Source organism: Apostichopus japonicus, chromosome 3 (genome assembly GCF_037975245.1).
Source record: "Apostichopus japonicus isolate 1M-3 chromosome 3, ASM3797524v1, whole genome shotgun sequence".
In the NCBI taxonomy this organism is placed as follows: Eukaryota; Metazoa; Echinodermata; class Holothuroidea; order Aspidochirotida; family Stichopodidae; genus Apostichopus; species Apostichopus japonicus.
The window spans coordinates 10152540-10177192 of NC_092563.1; the positions used below are offsets into that span (position 1 = coordinate 10152540).

At 37.7% G+C, this 24653-nt stretch overlaps 1 protein-coding gene across 3 annotated transcripts; it reads right to left on the minus strand.

Annotated features, from left to right (window-relative positions):
• Positions 1 to 5345: 5345 nt before the first annotated feature.
• LOC139962791 (carbohydrate sulfotransferase 15-like) lies at positions 5346 to 23500 on the minus strand. 3 transcript variants are annotated; one of them, XM_071963123.1, is made up of 8 exons: positions 23358 to 23500; positions 20980 to 21330; positions 18657 to 18894; positions 18098 to 18214; positions 17478 to 17631; positions 16550 to 16688; positions 6310 to 6454; positions 5346 to 6191 (listed from the first exon to the last, which is right to left on the minus strand). In XM_071963123.1, exons 1-8 carry the CDS (start codon positions 23361 to 23363, stop codon positions 6004 to 6006), a joined length of 1338 nt encoding a protein of 445 aa, XP_071819224.1. In that variant the 5' UTR covers positions 23364 to 23500; the 3' UTR covers positions 5346 to 6003. The 3 variants fall into 3 exon arrangements, 2 of the variants coding, with proteins under 2 accessions (XP_071819224.1, XP_071819232.1); XM_071963131.1 differs by lacking the exon at positions 23358 to 23500 and adding an exon at positions 23171 to 23321; XR_011791362.1 differs by lacking the exon at positions 16550 to 16688 and having other exon boundaries at positions 6055 to 6191.
• Between the last annotated feature and the right edge of the window lie 1153 nt (positions 23501 to 24653).

Below are 24653 nucleotides of genomic sequence, written 5' to 3' on the forward strand. Positions count from 1 at the left end.
GTGCTTTTCATTATTTTGCCTGTACCAAACAGTGTCCCTCTCCACCCCACCCTGACTGCATGTAAGAGGGAACTAATGACACTGTTAAGGTTCATCACATACTACTAGTCAGAGCCTGACAATGTTCCACTCTCCCCCACCCCCCACCCCCATGTTTTCATGTGGGACTTATTAATTGTGTATATAAATAATTTTTGACCTTTCACATGACATTTCCAGTCACAGGCCCTTTTAATTTTTTCCATTGTCTCATTTCTACTCAAACAAAGACCAGATGTAGGGTATGGTATGTAGTATAAGGCTTATACTACATGCCATCTCATTGGTGTTATTGTTATGTGTACTTACCCTGTATTGGTAATGTTAATTATGACAAGAATGTTTGTTTTTATCGAGGTTGTAAAGGGGAATAGGACCAGGTAGTTACAAAATACCTGTACGTCACCCCTTCCCCGGCGCTCCTTATGTGAAACCAAACTTTTAATCTAAATGGATCTTTTAACACGTTCCATCATGTTTGAGCACTGAATTGCGTGATTTTTGTACTTGTCATTTGCATGCCTCAAAGCGATTTCCACGGGTACCTTGAACATGTACTCTTTGCGTGAGAGAACCGGCGAGAATATAATGGACAAAATATGGCTCAAGTTCTCGTTAAAAGTTAACAACTTCATATACTTTATATAACTTTACATTATTTACTATTATATAAATATAATTTACAATTTACTAATTTATAATTTACTATTATAAAAAACTATTATATAACTGTATATACTTTATATACTTGCTTCACTTACGCACTAAACTCGTCACTTTCCAAGCCCACAATATCATAGGTAGATTAATATTAAAATTCAATAAGTATATCCTATCCCGACTACATGCAGTTGATAGTCTTGCCTGTACATGGCACTTAGTTGCGTAGCATTTGAAAATAGTGGTACGGACATAAGGATTTTTGCTGCCTCGGGCATTCTTGCGGTATTCGCGGGAAATTTGATCTTCCGTAGCTATTGCCTATGCTCCATTCCTTTTCTATCCGACAGACGAAACTCGATTTTGGTATTTAGGATGCCAAAATTTGAAATGCTCGAACGATTTAGTACGAAATTGCACCCTTAAAACGAAAAAATAGTCGTCTATAAAGCATTTTTCACGAAAACTTGTAATCCGGTTTACAATTCAAAACAGATATTCTTCACGGCAAACTTCCTCCCCATCTTTATTTTGGCTTGAATCTCGTCCGTTTCAACTTGGACTGTACCATTATCTTTTGGTGTTGAGAATATACATTTTTATTAATTGAAATATGACAAAGCCATTGAAGAGATTGATATGATTCTAAGCTCCCCTTTTTTAATTATTAATAATGATTTTTAAGGGATTGACATTAATTTATGTAATGATTTAAACGCATTACAGTTAATAAAAGGATTATCTAAAAACCACTCTCCCCCATCGTTTATCAACATCGAACATGCCAAAAGTAAATGTTACATCATATTGTACAGAACTTTCGTGCGTCAGCGGGGAAAATGTATAGAGCTAACTTGCGTTAGCAGAAATAGTGGAACCCATACCTATCCATGAATCATACCATACTGTACAACGATATACCCCTATCGTGATTTGCGAAGTGTGGCTCAAAGGCGAAAACTTCTATCATTTAATATATAACATAGGTGGATGCTTGATGTTGCATTTTTTCCTAAATTATCACAATAGGCTAGTTGTACAGAAACTTTGCTTGAACTAAGTCACTAGTAATATTATAGCATCAGCCATAGGTTTAATAATATGATGCTACAATAAGAGGGTTTGCTTGCTTAAATGATCCTATTATTATATACAGCAACAATCATTTTATCCATACATCGCCCATCATGCATTTTTTCTTAAGGCCATCATCCCAGATATTCAATCTCACCACGACTGTACTGTAATAATGTCAAATAAATATGTAGAAATCAGCAATTGATTTTACTCAAAACTTATTCTTTGTTAGCAAGTGGGTTCACTGGATTTTTAAATGCCAGCTTGGGGAGGGGTATTGTTGCTTCTAGAAGGAGTGTTTTTTTTTTTTAATTATTTACTATTGTCTCCTAGGAAGCTTGTAGAAGTCGATTACTGGTACATCTGTAGTTTAAAGAAATGTTATTTAAAGACTGATCTTTGTTATCAATGTATTTGATTAAACCGATCCAGTTTAATAAATGAGGCAATTTTCTTTACTGTTTATTTTTTAAGTCATTAAAGTTTGAAGGGTAAAAAAAAGAAAGAAGAAAAACGGTCAGTTGAAAAGCACCTGTAAACAGCGCCCGCATTCGTTCTCGGATATAGGGTCAAATCATATCCAGAGCGCCGTTTGAAGAAGACTGTATAACTATTTCAAGAAGAATCATGGGTTGAGCTTACTATGCTACTGTAATATTATAACGAGCCCACGACTTCGGCATGTAATGTTATAAAGGGACTCGCGAGATAGGGAGGTACTGGAGTATCTTGTGCCGTATTTGACGCTTCTTCAGGAGACGTCTCGAACGGGCGATAGAGGAAAACACTGACAGTTCTCACAAAAACAAGTTGACAAGATAGGATTTGATTAGTGATTCGTTATAATTTCTTCTCTGTCAATTCTCTTCTCTCTAATTAAAGAAATGATTAGTTTGCCGGCAAAATACAAAGATCTGACTCCGTCAATTACGCAACTCGAAGTCACGAACTTGCGGGACCATGCCGCTTTTAGAAAACACTCCAGCGAAAATCCCACTGCGCATAGTCAGAAGGCAGCTGATAACCTGCCCATCCTGCATTAACTAACGATATAAAAATCAGTGCATAAAGCACTGATCTTCCCTGATTGGTTGGGAGTTTGGAAGTCCACCCTTTTTGTGGAAATTACCCCATACCACGTGAGGAGAGCCTTCTCGAATGTTCCACAGATACATCGGATCTATTTTTGGGGAAAAGGCCCTGTACCATGATTCAATAAGATAGTTAAAACTTCTCGTGGGAAAACTGAATCCTCGACCCAGATAAATATTTAAAGGGCCTGTACGGTCTCTCGATGGAGTGTTCCAGGAACATCAAAGAGGACAGTATTACTATTTCATAATACTACCAACCTTACGATGGATCCCATGCCACTGTTATTATGTAAATACCCAGTAAAAAAGAATGAAATGAAAAAATAAAATAATAATGAAAGTGCAGTTTTAACCAGGTTTTGGAGACGTCTCTCAAATGCTTCGGATTAACAATACTTGTGGTTCGACTTTCCACGTGAAATTAGATGTATATGCAATGATAAAATTTACAGACTCGTTCAATATAAATAAATTACCTCATCTTCTTTGATGTAGAGTTGTGTGTGCGTAAATTTCTGTTTATTCATGGTGTATATAAAACAACAACGTGAAGGAACGTGACGGAAATTTGAAAAAGGATGGGGCAATATTTCATGAGCTTGATTATCTGACATTTAGAAGAGCCGAATGCTATATTTTTAGTTGAAGTTTTCACAACCGTCTGGTACCACATTCGACCGTTAAAATCTTACAGATAAATTCTTAATAATAATTTGTTACTTTATTCCACCAACATCTCACTAGGAATGTTGTTATTAGAATAAATCTTCGAAGATTTGCACAAAAAGCTTAAAACATTAGCATTACGTATGAAACACAATATTTCTTCTACATTGGTATCGCAGGAATTGTATGAATCGACAATTTGTTTAGATTGTCCTTCTATAAGTTGAGGGCGTCCTTGAATTATTTTACGTGAAATATAACATTGCTTGTTCGGTATGACGAGAAATGACTATACCCAAATGCTACAATTGCGGCTTTAATGGTTCGAATGTTTGTGAGAATGTGAGTTAGTGCAAGAACCTTTCATTCACACACTAGAATATGTCAGATTTATATGTACACTACATAACCACTAATTATGCGAAACTTACGCATTCGAACCATGTGAATCGTTGAAGCTAACATTCTTTCGGTTTTCAACATGGATTAGTTATGTATAATGTTGTTTATTCACTTATATATGTACTCCACACAATACCCTATAGATTAATATCATCATAACATACGTGGCCCGGCGTCCAGGCAGGTTCCTTGCAAGTTTGTATATTTGTCTGGAGTAAACTTAAGCAGAAATTGCCAGGAAATGGTAGACTTATCTTCTTTTTTATATGTTTATGTTGTTACGAGGGCCCATTGTAGCCTAACGCTGGTCACTGCTAGTGAGAAACCTAATGTTATAATGTGGAGAGTAATTGAAATTGCCTACGTGATAAATCAGTATTTGAGAAATTAGGTCGGGTTACCGTGTCACAATGTTATAATACACGATTGTTCTGGTATATTCCTTATGATGACGCGCTGGTCTCGGGTTGACGTCGGTTTACGGGAGATCGCGTGTAGGCTGTACACATCTTCGTGGATTTTCTGGAATGTTTGCGAGCGATGCAAAGGACTTCCAAGAATAGAGAAACTGGGTCAGGTGTATCGAGAAAGATCTAGATGATTCTTGACATGGCGAATAGTATAAAAGCCCGCCCAGATCGGAGAGTTTCTCAGTTTCTGTACGAATACAAGCGACGACACATATTATATCATTCTTCTATATATCGTCAGTGCTCAACTACCAGTATTTTCTGAAGGATTGAGATATCGATACCAAGATTGATTCTACACTTCCATTCAGAAGTTTGAAGAGGACTTTACTGTGATACTACAGTTTTCAGTCGTTATTGCGGAGAAGGTGAAGAATTTCTGTCTCCGTTGAGGAAGTTCGTTACGCCAGGAGTTGGTGGCTATAAAGCTGATTTTGGACTGACTCTGGTAATATTTAGTCGGCGAGAAGTTCGACTTGTGCTTCACTCTATTGTGGCTGGAAGTCCGTCTTCTGTTTTGGAGCATCGCCGGAAAGAAGGTGACTGCTGTTTCTGGGATCGCGAGAAACTTCGTCGAGGACCAGTGAATTTCGCGGTACAACGGACCGAGAATCGTCGTCATCAAGGTCGTGGCCGCTGAGGGATATCGCCGTTGGAAGAGACCAGCGTGTTTTAAAGTGTATCCTATCTTGTTAAGTTTGTGAGTAATTTTCTATATATTTTTAATTACCACTTGTTGTTGTTGGTTCGAAATCCATTGTTCAATATAGTTTACGTTTGATTTAAAATCTTTAAAAAATTAATTATCGAGACCTCTCGCATTCCAACGTAACAAAATGTATACATATATAATATATATATATATGTGTATACATATATAATATATATATATATATGATATATATATATATATATATATATATATGATATAAATATATATATATATATATATATATATGTAATTGAAATTATAGTGAGTTGTAAAATCCAGAACAGTGCAAAAACTTCCAGCCTCCACTGGGATTCGAGCCCGGACCTCCCGTTAACATGCGAACACCTTAACCACTAGGCTATGGACGTTGATTGTATGTCCAGAGGTTCGAAACCGGTAAAGAAGGTCGTAATTCATATTACATTCACATTGTGTGTATATATATATATATATATATTCCCAGTTTGAGCATACCCCGCTATCATACCCCGTTTATATACCCCGTGATATATACCCCGTTGTATATCCGATGCAATGCTTGATACACACAATAGTGTCTATAATATTATCAAACTTATCAAACTTAATGGGATCAGCATTTAGTCCTAGACTGAGGAGCTGACGTCATCAATAATTTAGTCTTAAAGGAGCATTCCAGAGATTCAGCATATGTTAATATCTTACAACCATAATATAACCAAAGCACAAGCACTCATTCGTTGTTGTTGTTGACTATGACATATCAAGATGATGAATTCTGTCATAAAGTCATCACTGAAAACATGTATTTAGTTCAGTGATACAGATGTCTAAAGAATATTAATCTTCTTTGCCTTAATAATTGTGCTCGTTCTAAGAAGCTTCCATTATTGGTAGTTGAAATTTAATAGTCCCACAAGAACCTTGTGTCGTTCAGTAATTCAGCTAGTTTGTGGTTCAATGGTCGGTAGAAATCTTGAAGCATTTTCTTAGTATCTGGTCGTATTATACCTGCTCTTTTTTTCTTTTTCGTCTGTGCATTTTGAACCCCTCTGCTAACAATCCGCTGTATTATTTCATCTGATGGCGTATCTATAGAGAATACGATGACAAAGTGCTATGAATCTGTTACGGTGTTAAATGAATGACATTTATTATTGTTATAGCATATACGTTTAATTTGTCAGAAGGTGTGTAAACTGTTACTTACTTAAATTTAAAAATTCCGATAACATTTTGTACTGGTTCACGGAGTCACTCATCCATTCGCTAAGCATCATTACGTGGATTTTTTCCCGACCATAGGCTTCTATCCAATCACGTAGAAAATAGTAATACATGCCCCTGAAGAGCTTCTGTAAAATAAGAAAATGTTTTGTTGGTCACCGCATTGTATACACCTTTACATTACCAGCGACATGTATTCAACATTGAATTAGAAGGTTAATCATGTCTCCCTAAAAAGATAACCAAAACCCAGTTTCAATTAATAAACTTAGTTTCTACGTGATAGAGGCCATTTTGATGAACAACTGTGCAATACAAAATACAACCATATACTGCATTACATAGCACACAACACACATGCACCGGTATAAGAGGATATTATATTCGACAAACATATTATATAATGTATAGGCTGCATCTAAAACCAGATACTTTTTAAGAACAAGAGCCCAAGGGCACTGTGGTTCCTTGCTTGGGGTATATGACAATACGCATAATATTATCAAGCAAGATTGGGCTCAAATAGTCCAAGTGATTGTGGTCCTACATGTTCCCATAAAGTAACCAACACTATAGCCAACACTTTTGTGATCACAAAATGTGATCAGATTTTTGATCAAAAGGCACTTTTGAGATCAAAATATGGCGTCGAAAATGTAAGAAATATAAGAGACCTACAAGCGTGTCAACAGATATGATAACATTGGTGACCTCAGATGACATGACCTTTTAGTTTCAAAATGTTCCACCACCCCATTCACAACTTGTCCCAAAATATCAACCATGTCACACCTTGGCATTGAGATTTAATTGCATTAAATGTCAGAAAATTAACTTTGAACTTGTATACATAACTTCACACACAAAGGTCACCCGGAGGTCAACCAATTGACATTTTTGATCGGTGAGACCTAAATAGAGCATGACTGTAAAAATTCAAAAATTTTTTCTTTGCCTATTTTTCCCCCCAAAATACTACTTTTTTAACATTAGCTGACCTTTGGTGACGTTGGATCACATGATCATTAAGTTTGAAAATATTCCCCTATTGCATTTGCAACTTGTCCAAAAAAATCAACCTTGTCACACCTTGGCACTGGGAGTTATTGCATTAAATGTCTGAAAATTAACTTTGACCTCATATAACTTCGCACACAAAGGTCACACGGGGGTCAACCCATTGACATTTATGATCAGAAGGTACCTTTGACATCTGAAAATAGCATCGAAACTGTAAAATTCCACAAAACACGAAAAGGTCACCAGAGGTCAAATTGAGGTCAGGGGTCATCCAGATGCGGGTCGACAAATGGATTACATTGAAGCAACTCCCAACCCTAACGGACAATTTGTTCAAGTTATCGCAAAAATACTAGTTTTTTTATCATTAATTGACCTTTGGTGACCTTTTATCACATGACCGTTACGTTGGAAAATATTCCTCTATACCATTTGCAACTACTCCAAAAATATCAAGCTTGTCACACCTTGGAACTGGGAGTTATTGCATTAAATGTCTGAAAATTAACTTTGACCTCATATAACTTCGCACACGAAGGTCACACGGGGGTCAACCAATTGACATTTATGATCAGAAGGTACCTTTAACATCTGAAAATAGCATCGAAACTGTAAAATTCCACAAAACACGAAAAGGTCACCAGAGGTCAAATTGAGGTCAAGGGTCACCCAGATGCGGGTCGACAATTGGATTACATTGAAGCAACTCCCAACCCTAACGGACAATTTGTTTTCAAGTTATCGCAAAAATACTAGTTTTTTATCATTAATTGACCTTTGGTGACCTCGGATCACATGACCGTTAAGTTTGAAAATATTCCTCTATACCATTTGCAACTTGTCTCAAAATATCAACTGTGTAACACCTTGGTACTGGGAGTTATTACACTAAATGTCTGAAAATTAACTTTGACCTCATATTACTTAACATACAAAGGTCACCTTGGGTCAACTTATTGACATTTTTGATTGATGAGACCTAAATTAGAGCATCAAACTATACAAATTCAAACATTTTTTTCTTTGCCCATTTGCTATCCCCAAAATACTAGTTTTTTATCATTAATTGACCTTTGGTGACCTCGGATCATGTGACCGTTAAGTTTGAAAATATTCCCCTATACCATTTGCAACTTGTCCAAAAATATCAACCATGTCACACCTTGGCACTGGGAGTTGTTGCATTAAATGTCTGAAAATTAACTTTGACCTCGTATAACTTCGCACACGAAGGTCACACGGGTGTCAACCAATTGACATTTTTGATCGGAAGGTACCTTTGATATCCAAATCTAGTATCAAAACCAAACATTTTCTTTTTTGCTCGTTTCCTCCCAAAATAAGCACATTTTTTCTTATGTGACCTTTGACCTTTTGACCTTGGTTTCAGATGTAGTTTAATCTCCTGATTCCAAAAAAAAAAACGACAAGCCTGTACAACCATCCTAATTCCGACCGAAAAACTTTGACCCCATATAACTTCGCACATAAAGGTCACACGGGGTCAACCTGATGACATTTATGATCAGAAGGTACCTTTGACATCTGAAAATAGCATCAAAACTGCAAAAATCCACAAAAACATGTAAAGGTCACCAGAGGTCAAATTGAGGTCAAGGGTCAACCAGATGCGGGTCGACATAAGGATTACATTGAGGCAACTCCCAACCCTAACGGACAATTCGTTCTCAAGTTATCGCAAAAATACTAGTTTTTTATCATTAATTGACCTTTTGGTGACCTCGGATCACATGACCGTTAAGTTTGAAAATATTCCCCTAACCAGTTCACAACTTGTCCCAAAATATCAACCTTGTCGCACATTGGCACTGGGAGTTATTGCAGTTTTAATTTGTTCGGTTTTTGGACCATAACTGACCTTTGGTGACCTTTGTGGGCACCAAAAACAATAGGGCACACCTTCTCCATATGGCGGATCTATAGTCCAAGTTTGGCCTCAATCCAACATTCCCTTATTGAGATAGAACGTACCCAAGCAAGTGTCACAGACACACACACAGACATCCATACACACACGCCAACCTGACTGCATAGGTTCCTTTTGCTAAAGCAAGGAACCAAAAACTAGAATTTGCTCACCAACTAGCTGCAAAACACTCCAAAGAGAGAGCACAACACAACAAACACGTATATGACTCCAAGGCTAAAGGAAATGAGCTTGAACCAGAAGACAGAGTATTAGTGAGGAATGTGCACCTCAGAGGTAAACACAAGCTAGCTGATCGTTGGGGTCAAGAGGTTTACAAAGTTTTAAGGAGAGTTAACCCTGATATACCTGTGTATGTGGTAGAGCAAGAGCTTGGGAGAGGAAATAGGCGTACACTCCAGAGAAACCTATTGCTACCTATTCCAGAATCGATGAGTACATGTGATCCCCCAGAGACCCCAAAGAAACCAGTCCCGAGACCAAGACAATGTTACCACGATAAACCCTTAGTTGACGTTACAGAGGATAGTGATACACATGATCAGTCATCCTGGTATGCAGTGGTAACAAGGCCTGTACCAGCTAGAAGGTCAAGAGCTTGTTTAACCCCTGAGGAGGTTCCCACAATATTAAAGGAACAAGAAGTGACTACTCCGCATGCTACATTGGAAGAGGCGGAGCACAACGTTAGTTTGGAAGAGAGAAGAATCCCAGTGGAGCCAGAAGCTGTTACCCCACCGACAGAGACACCGCCTATACCGGCACCCCGATCCCCAAAGACTAAGACTAAGTCCACCCCAACAGGCCCTGTGCTGGGATCACGAGTACGGCATGCAGTACAACCAACTATACGATCGGCAAGATTGGCAGCACGACGCAAAGGTGTGTCACATGCTCACATAGCAAACCAATGTAAGGTTACTAGCCCCTCCTGGAAAGAGAAAACTAATTTTTTATTGTCATGTAGGGATCTGCCAAAAGAGTTTTCTAAGGCTAGTTGCTCTTTGGTAGCCAATGTTTAATTGTTGCAGATGAAACGATATGATCTGTTAGTATTTGTCTGTTACAGTATGCTACACTGGAAACAGATCTGCAAAGACGTGTTGAGTCAATAACTTACAACTCATTACATTTATTTTCATATGATTACAAGGTCATATTTTGTTTTGTGTGTTGAAACCAATAGTAACAATTACTATTTTTTTTCTGACAAACTATTTGTGGTTGAGTTATCCACTTATATCTATTGTACATGATGTGAAGTAAGGAAACTAATTGTTTATATTTTTCTGTGAAATTTAACGAAGGAAACCTGTTCTCCTTGGTTGAAACAGTGAATGTTATGGTGGGATACAGTCCTATTAAGTGCAAGGATTATTAACATTTTGTCATATTGATTGCATTTTGCACAGTTTGCTCTCAAGATTGTCTATGAGTGTTATGAATTGATTTATTACCAACTAAAAAAAAAGAGTGTTTTATGCCACTAAGTGTTTTGAAAAAAAGTCACAGGTGGTGGTGACTTGTTTTAAGGTGAAATGTCAGGAGCCATTTCCAGAGGCAGGGGGAAAGTGTAACCAGAGCATAACCTGGTTAATGTTTTGCATAGTTATCAGTTTCTTTTATTTTCCACCTTTTGTTTCTATCCATTTAATCATTTTCTTTCATTTTCTTATCTTTGTTTTTATTCATTTGATCATTTTCTTTTGTTTGTTTGTTTTTATTCATTTGACAATGAATAACCTTTACTTGGTAGATTTATGAGTTCCCTTAATTTTCACTTTTATTGCTAACTACTACATGGCAACAGTTAGTGGTAGGGTGGCCCTGTGTGACCTGTCTTTTTCTTAAGCTAAGTAATTGTTTTGCGTGGTCCTATTTTCTAGGAATATATGAGTTGCTCCAAGAGTCTATCCTTTTCAGAATTGTGGGTTAAATAGACAATTTTATAACTTTTGTTTGGTTAGATAGGAATGTTTTGGTGATAGATGATTATTTTAAATGTACCAAAGGACACCATAAATTAAGTAATGTGTCTGGTAAATTATGTATTAAGTATTAATTGACAGCTGGTTGGTCACTGGACCTCAGATACCAGGAAGTGGAGCGCAAGCTGGTCTAGAGTAGGAGGGGGGAAAGTTGAGACAAAGGCCAAATCATGAATATTCAATGAACCAAGCTTTGTGTTTAATTGGTTTAAGTTGGTCATGTGTAAGTTGCCTTGTACTATTATTATGGGATGAATTCTTATTATTATGGGATGTATTCTTATTATTATGGGATGAATTCTTATTATTATGGGATGTATTCTTATTATTATGGGATGGAGTGAATAAGGTAGCATGGTAGGGGGAAATTAAAGATGAACGATAGTGATTTTTCACCATCGACGAAAAAATACGATTTTATTCAAGAGTATTCTAGTTGGTTTTCATTTTACACATGTGAAAATTCAAGTCAATCCGATGTTGGGAAAGGCTTAAAAAAAATTCCTAAACTCGTTGATTTTTTAAACAAAAATTGGGCTTTTCGCGAAAAGCGATATGATGATCACGTGATCTACAGTGACATGTGACGTCATTATGATGATAACAACGTGAGCTCGGCGTAGTGTACTTCAGCAGTGTGCACTTAGTGTGTAAGTTTAGTTGCAACCTACTCTAAATTGGACTCGACAAACAACGTAAACCACTAGCAAAATCCAAGAAATTGCGTTGTAGGGGGGATGCAACAGAACGAATGTGGACTCTACAATAAGTTTTTCAATTTTCCAAGCGGAAAAAGTAGTGAGATATATCGGAAACTCTGGATACGATTTGTGAGGAGAACCAGGAAAGACTTCATCGCACCAGGAGTTTCTCATGGCAAGAATGTGAAAGTTTGTTCTGCCCACTTCACAGAAGATGATTCTCGGGCCCAATTGAAATTTGCGTGTGGCAAGGTCACTAAAGTAATAAAAGTTTGAAAGATTGATGCTCTCATGACGCATTATTTATATATATCCCGATAAATGCAACAGTATAAGTGTTGGAACTGGAAGACATGTCAGACGTGAACAACCTAATGACTATGTGAGGAGAGAATCCACGTGCAAATTTCAATTGGGGCATGGACGTCGCTTAGGCAGAGTTTTTTGGGGCAGAGATGTGTTCATACCCTCCAAACCACTTTAAATGTAATACGAATAGGAAATGTGTGTATGCTCGAGCGAAACAAAACATCGTGTAAGTATTACTTACGGTAGCGCACACTGTCACTTATGTTTGCACAGTGTGAAAGTACCGTTTGCGGACCTACGTGAAGTTGGGCTAGAATACGATTCCTCCTGAAGCCCAAACCACGAGGCATGCATGTGAATAAACGCAATAGGCATTGCATGTAGTGAGAAAATTGTTCGAGCTAGACTAACAACTCGATTGAGTTCAAATGCGGTTGTATTTCAAGCTCAATGAAACCTTTCTGTTGGATTTAATGACGCACGGAACAAGGAACGTTTATGTCTTACAGTAGGCCTAGTGCATACAAGCGAATCTACTTTGTTTAGAACTTTGGATTTTCTTTCGGATGTTATACTAATCGACGTTTGAGACTATCATCACTATTGTTATTGTGCCAGTTTGACTGGTAAGTGAGCACATTCATACATCACTCTGTATAAAACCCGCCAAAAACGTGATCTTGAGATTAACGTTACTTTGGGTCAGCTTGCGAGTTACCTCTTCAGATATTGGGAAATCGTTGCGAAATCGCCGCAAATTTCGTAAAAAAAAAAACACGTGGTGAAGAAATCAAGAAACACTATGATATTCATTATCTATTTATGTCTTGAACATTACGACGGAAAATAACAGTTATGCCGACACAAAATGCACGCACAGCTCAGTACTGAACAGTTCACAACAGAAAAGATCATCACAGTGACGTCATTCACTGACCTGAGGGCTGTTCAAGGTCGTTGCAGTGTTTGCAAATTCCTAAATTACGGAGGCGAAAAAACGATGTTTTAATTCCCTTTTTTATAACTTTCCGGTGTGCTATTTGGAAAATTAAAAAAATATGTTGCTTGGTAACATATAAACTACATTATATATGAAAATGTGAGATTTTTTTTCTGTCACTATCGTTCTACTTTAAGATAAGACACTGATGCCGAGTTAAGTTTACAGTAGTTAGAGGAGAAGAGGGGAAGGATTGAGTTTGTATTAGTTAGAGGAGAAGGATTAAGTTTGAAATGGTTGGGCAAGAGATCATAATTATTTTCTTAGACTGACTTCACCAGTAATAGAGTAGAGGACCAGTATTAAATTAATTAGAAGTTAAATGGACACTTAATTGAAGCTATTTACCCATGGAGTTTTTATAGAAGTTTAGTGAATACCTGGAGCTTGTTCTACAAATGGATATTCTATTTTAGTAAAAACCTGGAACTGTTTTACAAGGAAATTTCATATTTAATAACAGTTTATCACCCGGAGCTGTACCAATGGAGGCAGAACTTTATTTCATCCTGTACTAATATCTGGCAACGATATAATTTTCTGTTGTGATGGAACTGAACTATAAATTCCCATTTTAATTCAATGTTTGGATCCGGAAGTGAACCCCTGCGATGATCCAACCCGAGTGATGAACAGTTTCTCCTAGAGACGCCCCAAGCTGAGACGCCCCAAGAGGTTATTTCCCCGAATCGCGAGCTGTCCAGAGAACCACCCAATCCAGAGACGTCCCCAACTAAGTGAACCGTCCTAGAAGTTTCCCAAGGAGACAATTTCGTTCTCAAATTGTATTCGGTCGACCAGCGCCGCGATTTTGTTATTATTTTCGTTGAGACTGATAAGTATTATTTTTCCATTAAGCTCAGTGGAGTCGTTATGAGAAGTAAGAGTTCCGAGATACGTAAGTTACACCCATTTATATAATTTCACATATAACCTTACGTAACCCCATTGATATTAATACAACGTTCATGTGCATCGTAAACACACCACTTTACCTTTATTTGTTTGTTTTTGTGTGAGCATTCCGCCTTTTTAAGTTGTCCCCACGATCTCAGAGTAAATCGGCCCTACCCTGATTTGGAGGTGTCACTTGTAATCTTCCCAAACCTAAAAATATATTTAAGCCTCGTCACTGCGTTTTTGACCGGCTACACAAACTACCGAACGACTGATCCGCTCTCAAGCCCAGTCCCCTTGCATCGGGACTGTGATTGTGTGATCATCGTCGAGTGTGCATCACCATTCCCCTCGAAAGGGCACAGATACTACACATGATCTTAGCAAAAAGGCCGAGAAGCAATCCATCTAAAACCAGATGGACAGCCTGAGAGTACCTCAGACTAAAGCCATCATCAGCAAAGTTCAGTGAACAATTTAAGAAAATGAAATTGACTGTGAAATCTGATTGACCAATTGGTCAAGAGAACATGTAAAGCGGAACATGGCGAAATCGTATTGGTCTAGCTCTTGTGACAATCACCGCTTTTAATAATCATCACGAATCGGGGAATCTGAATTAACATAACTGTCCATGACTGTCAATAACTGCCAGGCATTAATTTTGTTTGCAATAGGCTAGGAAATGAAATTGTACGCTGAAATTACAGCAAGAAAGTTGGATTATACCCCGATATGAATTGATAAACTTTCCTGGATATTAAGAAATCATGTTCAACACACCGTGCCCCTATTGTTGGTACTAAGGATAAAGAATATTCGGAAACTCCTTCCAAGTGTGACGGTCAAGCTGAAGCGATAAAGCTTGGTAGCGATGGGAGTGTATCGTACGCAGAGGTGTGTCATACCGTTTTGATGCTAGATAATTGATTCCGAGTAAAGGTGAAGTCGACCTGTGCTCATGCACATCCCCCCCACCCCCCGTGTAAAAGGTGTGTGAATTTTGCTTAATTATGTAATTGCTAGAACTGAAATGAAAACCAGCAAAGCATTGGAGATATTTTGAAGAGTATTTGCCTTTATCTATATATTAGAAGCGAACATTATTAATTTTCATTGTCTGGGTAAACTTGGTAGTTTCACTGTTAAAATTAACCATGTCATCGGCATCATCTCACATTTTGAAGAAATGATTTTGATTTTGAGATGCATATGCAAGTTTAAGCTAAGAGTATTTAAACTATTAGTAGAGTATAATAAACTTACATGTAATTAACAGGAAACCTTTTCTCACACCTCACGAAAGTCTGGAGTAATTTTTAAACCAACGTGATGTCCCTCCTCGTGTTTATAACTTGACATTAAGAAACTTAAAACCAATTTTTGAAAGAAATTGTTGAGCGCAGATTTTCACAAACTACCAACAGTTATTAAATTTCCACAATTATCCGGTAAGGTTATCAAACTAAGGTGAACACTGTTGCAAGTGACCAGTTTAATTCGACATATATCAGTTTAAACCGGTATATGTTAATATGAATCGGTATCTGTCGATTTAAATTGGTATATGTGGATTCCCCGTGATATGGTAAAGATAGCCCGGCAGCGATTTTTTCCCCCAAACAGGTTTGCAATTATGGAATTTTCAGCCAATCAGATTGCTCGTGTCGTCAGCATCAGTAATGACCATCGTTTGGAAGTTGGAAGACATACACTTAATAAGAAGAATGATAAGGTCCACGGGTCTTAAACTGTAAAAACATGAATGAGCTTATTGACGTCACTGAAACATGCACGGTGCTTAAGCCGAACAGATTAATATTAGTTGTTGATTGACCTGTGAGTTACGAGGTTTCCTTCCAAATGCCCTAAATTTACTTCCAACGCTTGGAACACATGTTGACCTTACTTATGATACATACGCTACAATGGGTTCGTGTTTACTTTATCCAAGATTCGTAAGCGTTGGCTTTAAGTGAAAAAAATTACACAAGGCTTCGGACTTCGGCAGAGTCAAGAAGCAACGGCTGAACACCCACCCCTGAAGATATTACATTGGTAAACTATACGTTGCTTGAGGCTGACTTGGCATTTGGCCTATTCTAGTGTCATTGATATTACATTGTTTGAAAACCGAAACTGACTTGGCATTTGGCCCTTTCTAGCAAGTAGCTCAATACATTGGTCATATAGGCTACTATGGCTGTGAATTGTTGTTATAGACTTGGCATTTGGCATTTCTTATCAGTAAACCGTATAAACCAAGTTTAGCTGACAATTTGAACCGGCATGACATTGGCGTATCACGTCAACTAACTAGTGTAACTAAACTATACGCGAAGGTTTCTGTGTATACTCACACATTGAGTTATAGCATATGCACAATACCGGAGGGAATGTTTACTTTCACAGTCTGCGTGACATTCCAGATGTTTCATTGTTACACGATGAAAGTCGTCTGCGTTCTTTCCTTTGCAGTATAAGTAACTTGAGTACTGTCTGTAAAATAATTAAATTTACCACTTTAGAACTTGCATAATAGGCATAATATTTCTTATTTTGCCAATAACATGTTTATTTTCATGTGCTCCAACACCATCATAACAAATTTTGACAAACTACTATGAAAGTAATGAGATTTCACCAGTAGGCAGAGAAGTGAATGAAAATTGTTACATGAATGTAATACAGTGTAGCACTTGAAGCATAACGTACTTCAACAGGCCATCCGTGTGGCGAACATTCAAAGTAACATTCGGGACCTCGCACAATGGGGACCTCGCATGCTAGTTGCATGGACGTACCTCCATGGTATTACCCTGTCGAGATATTCTCATGCTATCACTGCGGTCCGTCACAGTCGGACAACTATACGTTGACGAACTACAAATATTGAGTTCCCACTTACACTGCCATCTGGTATGCATGGTCACCCCTCGGACATAGAGAGACCACCTCACGGTCCCACCCTCAACCAAAGGGAAACCTAACACCTATGGAACACCTTCTTTCATTCTCGTAGACAACCGTCAAGCATAGCTTCATATTCGGAGGTGGATTAGGGACCAGTTCGTATGTCCTCGCAGATTAGGGGTTCACCCAAGATGACCACTATCTTAGCTCTTGGCACACGGAAAAAATATCAAAATTAGTAATCACATTTCAACATGCAATGATCACGGAGACCACTATATAAATTGATATGAAATCATCTTTATCACTAACTACTCGATACATTGATTTTATTCGCAACAACAAATACAAGAACGAAGAACATACAACACTTACCTACTGACTGGTTCTCGTAAAATGACCACTATTTTAGCATTTGGTTGAAATTCGTGAAGGAGATCTGCCATTACGAATGGTGGTTCAGTTGCCTCCGGGTATAAGGTCATCCAATTCTCTCCTATGTCCCAACCAGTTGTAACGGAGCCATCGCCTGTGACAATACAAACAGCGTCATTTTAACCACTAGAAAAATCATCCTCTAATATCACAAAATCCTCAAGATCTAACCATTATACCTGTTACAAATGGCAACATTTTTATTTTCCAAGGTGAATGAAGTTTCAAACTGAATTACGGGCTCTCTGAAGTTCACGAATATTCACACATCTCTCTTTTCTTTGGTGGTGGTGGCAGGGGAGGGGGATGGGGGTCTCCTATATATTGTCCAGATATACAACGACTGAACCATTTCACTCGCTAAATTCTTATTGAGATTGGTCGATGAAAGAAACTTTAGCTATACAATTGAATATGGACTTCTTTGGACTTAAAAGTTCTCAAGGCCACGCTTAACCACCCACATAGTAGTGTTTGGTACACTATGATAATGAAAAGGCTCCAACTCGAGTCTGGACTGTAGTTAATAAAATGTCATATAGGGTGATTGTTTTACTCACCGAGGACTTTGTCTCTATTTTGCTGTATGCTGTTTACACCAAACGTGCTAAACCAATTCAGGTACCATTCAAATGGTGCGTCATTCCCAGCACCCGTCATTTTCCGAATCTTTACCACTGAAAATAAAACTTCATATTTCACCAAACAATTGATATACACATACTTCTATTGACTTCAAATGCCATTGGACCTGCAGAAAAATGATGTAGATCTGAAACCTACTAAGGTGGATCTCGAAAACAATCATGATGTGCTTTCGACTCTTGGGTGGTATTGTGCCGACATCCATTGCATGCATGTAGTGTGGTGTTTATCTTTATAGCGTATGCTAACCTATACAAGTTAAGCTATCGAAGTTTGTTATATTTTCTTAAAATGTTCCAAGAATGATAGCAGTCAAAAGCAGAATGGCAAGCTGACATTGAGCGTAGCACCTCTTAAGTCCCCGATTCCGAACCTTCACACGCTATCACCTATTCATGCTTTTCAGACATCGACACATGTTTCTGGTTTGAAAAGAGTAAGCAAATATTAATAAGCTATCGATTTTCGACATACCTTCTCTGCCGTGTATTGGCAGGCCTGTCCATCCTAATCTCCGTTTAGACCACCAGTGGGGTTCCTTTGGTGTTCCCTGGATTTGAGGATGCTGCACAAGTTTTGACCATAAATCTGTAGTACCACATTTTGGCATTCCAATTAGATAGAAGTAAGGTATACATCGTAACCTTGACTTTTCGTACCAACACGGATTCTTATAACGTTCATCAAACCTTTTTGGAAACTTTCGAAATAGCTGAAATAAAACAAACATTTAACATATTTTGCGATTTCACACCCATCATCTATCATCGCTCCTACTCTGCAGGTATTATCAAGATTGACAAATTCATGGCGTCCACGGTCGGTGCTATCATTCTCTTACAGCTCATCATAGCGCAAATGAGTTTACCATAGTACATATTAGTTTACCATAGTACATATCAGCTCACCATAGTACATATCATCTTACCATAGTACATATCAGCTCAAAATAGTACAAATCAGCACACCATAGTACAAATCAGCTTACCATAGTCCATATCAGCTCACCATATTACATATCAGCTTACCATGTTACATATCAGCTCACAATAGTAAAAATCAGCTCACAATAGTACATATCAGCTTACCTTAGAACATATCAGCTTACCATATACATATCAGCTTACCTTAGTCCATATCAGCTCACCATATTACAGTTCAGATTACCATATTACATATCAGCTCAGCATAATACATATCAGCTTACCATAGTACATATCAGCTTACCATAGTACATACCAGCTCAAAATATTACATATCAGCTCACCATAGTACATAACAGCATACCATAGTACATATCAGCTTACCATAGTACATACCAGCTCAACATATTACATATCAGCTCACCATAGTACATATCAGCTTACCATAGTACATACCAGCTCTATATTACATATCAGCTCACCCTATTACATATCAGCTCATAATATCACATATCAGCTCACCATAATACAAATCAGCTCACCATAGTACATATCACCTTACCATAGTACATATCAGCTCACCATAGTACATAACAGCTCACCACAGTACATATCAACTTAATATAGCACATAACAGCTCACCATAGTACATATCAGCTCACCATAGTTCATATCAGCTTACCATAGTACATATCAGCTTACCATAGTACATATCAGCTCACCATAGTACATATCAGCTCACCATAGTACAAATCAGCTCACCATAGTACATATCAGCTTACCATAGTACATATCAGCTCATCATAGTACATATCAGCTCATCATAGTACATATCAGCTCACCATAGTACATATCAGCTTACCATAGTACATCTAAGCTTACCATAGTACACACATTTACCTTTCTGCGCGTAGTGTACTATCATTCTCTTCATCCGAACATTTAAGGGAGAAAAGCGCAACTATCATCGCCTAACCTACTTGAAAGAAATGTTTAGGATTCACTATAAAATTCCGTTCATTATTGCCTCCCCCCCCCCCCTCCCACCCGCTCCCCATAACAGCCAAACAGCTAACATTAATTTGACTTTTTCTGAGTAAGAGAGAATTGAAGAAACCTTTAAGTCGTCCTTCATACACTTGTCTGAACACCAAAAACATAATAATGATGATAAAAATAAAACTACATAGTCACAAGAGTAATTGGGCTTTCAATGCGGCTATTCAATACTTTGTTTCTTTTCTTTATTCAACGCCACATCGACAGATGCCTTCGATGAAGTGATAATGCTAATATCCCAGCTCCGTCGACAGTCGGAGGAAAAACATTCAGTCGGGAGATTAATCATAGCTCAGAAGTATTTATCAGCATAAAACTTTGCGTTTACACCTAACTATAGTCCTAATTAATACTCTAAGCAGACCTCAGAAATGCAACATTTGATCTCTAAACTTTCACCGCACTCCATACAATTTTGGACCCTCCTACAGCCCGTCTCATGGCGGATCTTGTCCTTAACTCAGTCGGGTAAAATTGCAACTTGCGCCGCCCATCCCCCCCCCCCTTCCCCTCTCCGCCGGTTGGTTATGAAGAGGTCGCGTAATGTGATATGTACTAAAGTAGGTTGTTCAGCCGCTGTGACTGATATCGAAACCCCCAACAGTGTGTGTTATATTCTATACCACCACCAACTAATCATATGCCCAAGTTAATCCTCCTAAAGGCCGCATCCTGATCAAAATCAGAAAGGTTATCCTTGCCATAAACGATCCAATTGTAATTAATATGCTGTTGCTCTTTATGTTTTACGCAGACGTATGAGTTACTATTCCAATCGTTATGTTATAACGAAATGGTTTTCCTATAAAATATACCTCTGGATCGAGTTTCCGAATATCATATGTGTGTGGATCGAGTACATCCATGCTAACGTTTCCTATTATTTCCTTTGAGCCTGCATTATTATTTCTGTCCGAGAGCAATGTTGTAATGTTTGGTGGGAATTCACCAACATTGATGACCTCAGTTCTGTTGTCACGCTGTCTATATGGAGACGTTCCATAATCTTCTTCATAATATGATAATTCTTTATAAAGTTCAAAGTTTTCTCCATAGCCGTTTCTTGAGCCTCTACTCTCCTTCGGTGATCTTCGCGACATTAACTGCATTGAATAAACAATAATGAACGCCAGCGAGCCCAGAAGAATGCCTTTCAATGTTTTGTCCTACATGAGACGAAATCAAAATTAAATATATAAATAAATAATAAGAAACTGAAAATTACAAAGTATGCATTGTCACATAATAAATAACATATCTCATTAAATGACAATAAATTATCTGCTTCTCTTCTAGCTTTGAACAATGTCAGTCATTACCGAATCTTATAAGTATTGGGAGCTTAAAGTAAACCTGGCTGTTGCAGGTTTAAGCCAATTCCTGGAACAATAAGCATACTAACGTTATCATCAATGTAGCCCTAACAACGTTATAGGCATCCTACAGGCAGCCATTAATGAGCCTACACACGCATCAATTAATACCGAAACAGCCATCAACTGAGCGCTAAACTTTGAGAATGTTTTTAAGGTAGGGATAGCTAATACTGTAGTTGCAAATTTTGAAGAAAAACTATATTCAAAGTTTTTCCACCTTGTTTTCTCACAAATATTGTCAATTCCTTTTGTTCATCTTATTTTTTAAAGGAGGATCGAATTGATCATTATTGATTAGCACAAGTTTTGTCTCATTTCCTACCGTAACGGTATATTCACAACTAGTTACCGATGCACGCTATACGCTCATTAATGGTAGCGAGAATGCTGGGAAAATACTAGAGCACCTTGTTGATCATGAATGCATATCATGCACTGAACTTTGATTTCTAATGTAGAAACGCATATGCCTACAGTGTTAAGATTATAGAACAATACGTTGTTACGGTAGAATACTTCCCAAAAATGGGGAGGGTAGGGTGGGGGGGGGGCAGAATATATTTAGTTAGAATATATTTAGTCAGAATATATTTAGTTTTTTGTAGTCTATACTCTAGCGGCCTTGGTAATTGACCATCTATAGTGTGGAAGTCAATAGAGCAATTAATTGTGCATAATACCTCACCTAAAGAAATCTGATTTTATGTTATGTGTGTAGCGAACAATGACAGCTAGCTTCAATTCAGTTTTAGTACATTAGATTTAGCTATTTACGACTATCATGTTTGGTCAAGTTTTAGGACAAGCAACGGCGACAAACAGACACGTCCAATAGATTACAGACTGAATGAAAGTTACCTGCTTCAGTTATTAACTACGTTATTGTATACTGCCAAGCAAATTGATTGATTAACGCGAATGAAACTCGTTGGGATGAATAAAGCGAATTATTTCAATCCTACAGTTTAAAGAGGTATTCCGAAAGCTCTGGGCTTTCTTATCTTCACCGGGCCAATATGTGTTGACTGAATTTAAAGAAATATGTGCATATATAAATTTACATATAATACAACCTCTCATATTTGCTGCATTACTACGTAGGCTATCCGTGGTTATGATCCATAGTTCACCGACTACCTGTTATTTGCAAAGTATTATTTCATGTCTTGTAATTAAGAATCGTATTAACTAGTAAGTGTAGGCTACATGTATAGTTGCAAGAAATGATTACTTGTATCAACAGCACAAAGTACAACATCAGCGATAAAATGAAAACACGTAATTGGTCACGATGCATTGGATATCAAATATAAAATTATTATTGCGCTCCCGCTCCCCCACTTTCTCTTGACCAGAGACAACATCGAGCGGGATTTGTTCTGAAACAGTGTGTAATCGGAATATAAAGGCCACAGTATCCGTTTGAACTCTACAGCTCCTTTGGTAACTTCACTCTGCCCACCCTGTTATTGCTTTTGTCATGTAAAGTTCTTCTTGGTCGACCCAGTTACGATTTGGGTAGACAACTATGTAATACATTATATATTTCCACGAAGTTATCCGTGGTCGAGTATGGCAATGTTAGGCTAGGTGAACTGATGAAAAATGCAAGATATGAGTGTATACGAACCATCTATATTACCAGTGACGAACTTATCGCAGCCATCGGGACCTGTTCATGAACGATGTTACCCGTATCGGAATCACCAAGTCCTGGATTTAAACTCTACGTATGTAGTTCAACATGATATTACTGAGATCAAATGGTATACAATGGACCCTCTCCGTCATTTAGGTTTACTATTATCGCGACTTACCTTCATAATGTACCTTGTTACGTACTATAGGCTGCTCAAAGTTCTCGTGTTGTTTCCCGACATCAAAATGCTGCAGTACAGTTAGTCACAGACAAGAGAAACTAGAGAAACTAGTAAATTCTAAATATCATTGCCGGCAAAATAAAGTCATTCCTAGTACCACGATTACACGCTATCAATGCGAAGTATGTCGATATATTGTTAGGAACATGATTTGAACAAAACAGAGGCCCCTATAAATTTTTATTAAGTTACCTTCACAGATAGTGGTACAGCCATTCAGAGGTTAGGGGAAAATGACCTGTCAGTGGCACATTGATATCAGTGTTACCAGAGTTAGCGTTTTTGCACTAGATCTAGCGTTTTTAGTCATTTGTGGGGTTCTAGCGCACGTTTTTTCTAATTTTGGTAATTCTACCGTTTTTTGCTTAAAACTAGTTAAATTTACCAAAAATTGACCACTTTTCAGATTTTTTAGACAAAATTCTTACTTGGAGACCCATCCAAATTTATTTTGAGTATTTTTGCCCAATCTTCGGAATTTCCTAGGCAAAATTTCCATATTTTTTTCAAATTTTCTGAGTCAGACTATCACTCAGATCAACTATTCAAAATCTGTTTTGTGATCGGTGACCATTCATCCTACGAATCTGTGCTAAATTGACTCCAAACAACACGAATGTTAGGGAAACTACCATTTAGCGTTTTCTAGGGTTTTATTTTCGCAAATCTAGCGTTTTTTCGTCAACTGTCGCTGGTAACGCTGATTGATATACCATATGACATTGTGTTGCTGTACTATTCATTTTGCTCTGAGTTTTGTTCCTTTCTACCCCTCAGGAATGTCTTTTTTTACTTTATTGTACTTATTACTCTTATCTTTAATAGTTAAAGGATCTAACTGATGTATTCTTATTAGTATTCATGGTAACATTCAATAGAAATGTCAAGATATTGAAGTGCACCTTTTTATCAATGCTAGTAGTTTCATATGTTCTTAGTATAGCCTTAAGCTGTATGTTACCTGTATGGTACATTGTTATTTGATATGGTGAAGCCACTGCAGCTACGCCCAGGAACGAGGTGGTTCCATGGTGTCAAATTACTTAGCAGGTATAACCTGTGCTGCATTAGATGGATTGTTCTATTGGAAGAGGGGTTGATTAAAGTAGCTACACAGCAAGCTGCATAGGGTAGACCCCCTACAGAGGTCTGGGTGCACAGGATTGGTGGAACTATTTAGGTTACCATGGCAATCCTATACCAGGTAGAGATATTGTTCTTATTAGCTGTATA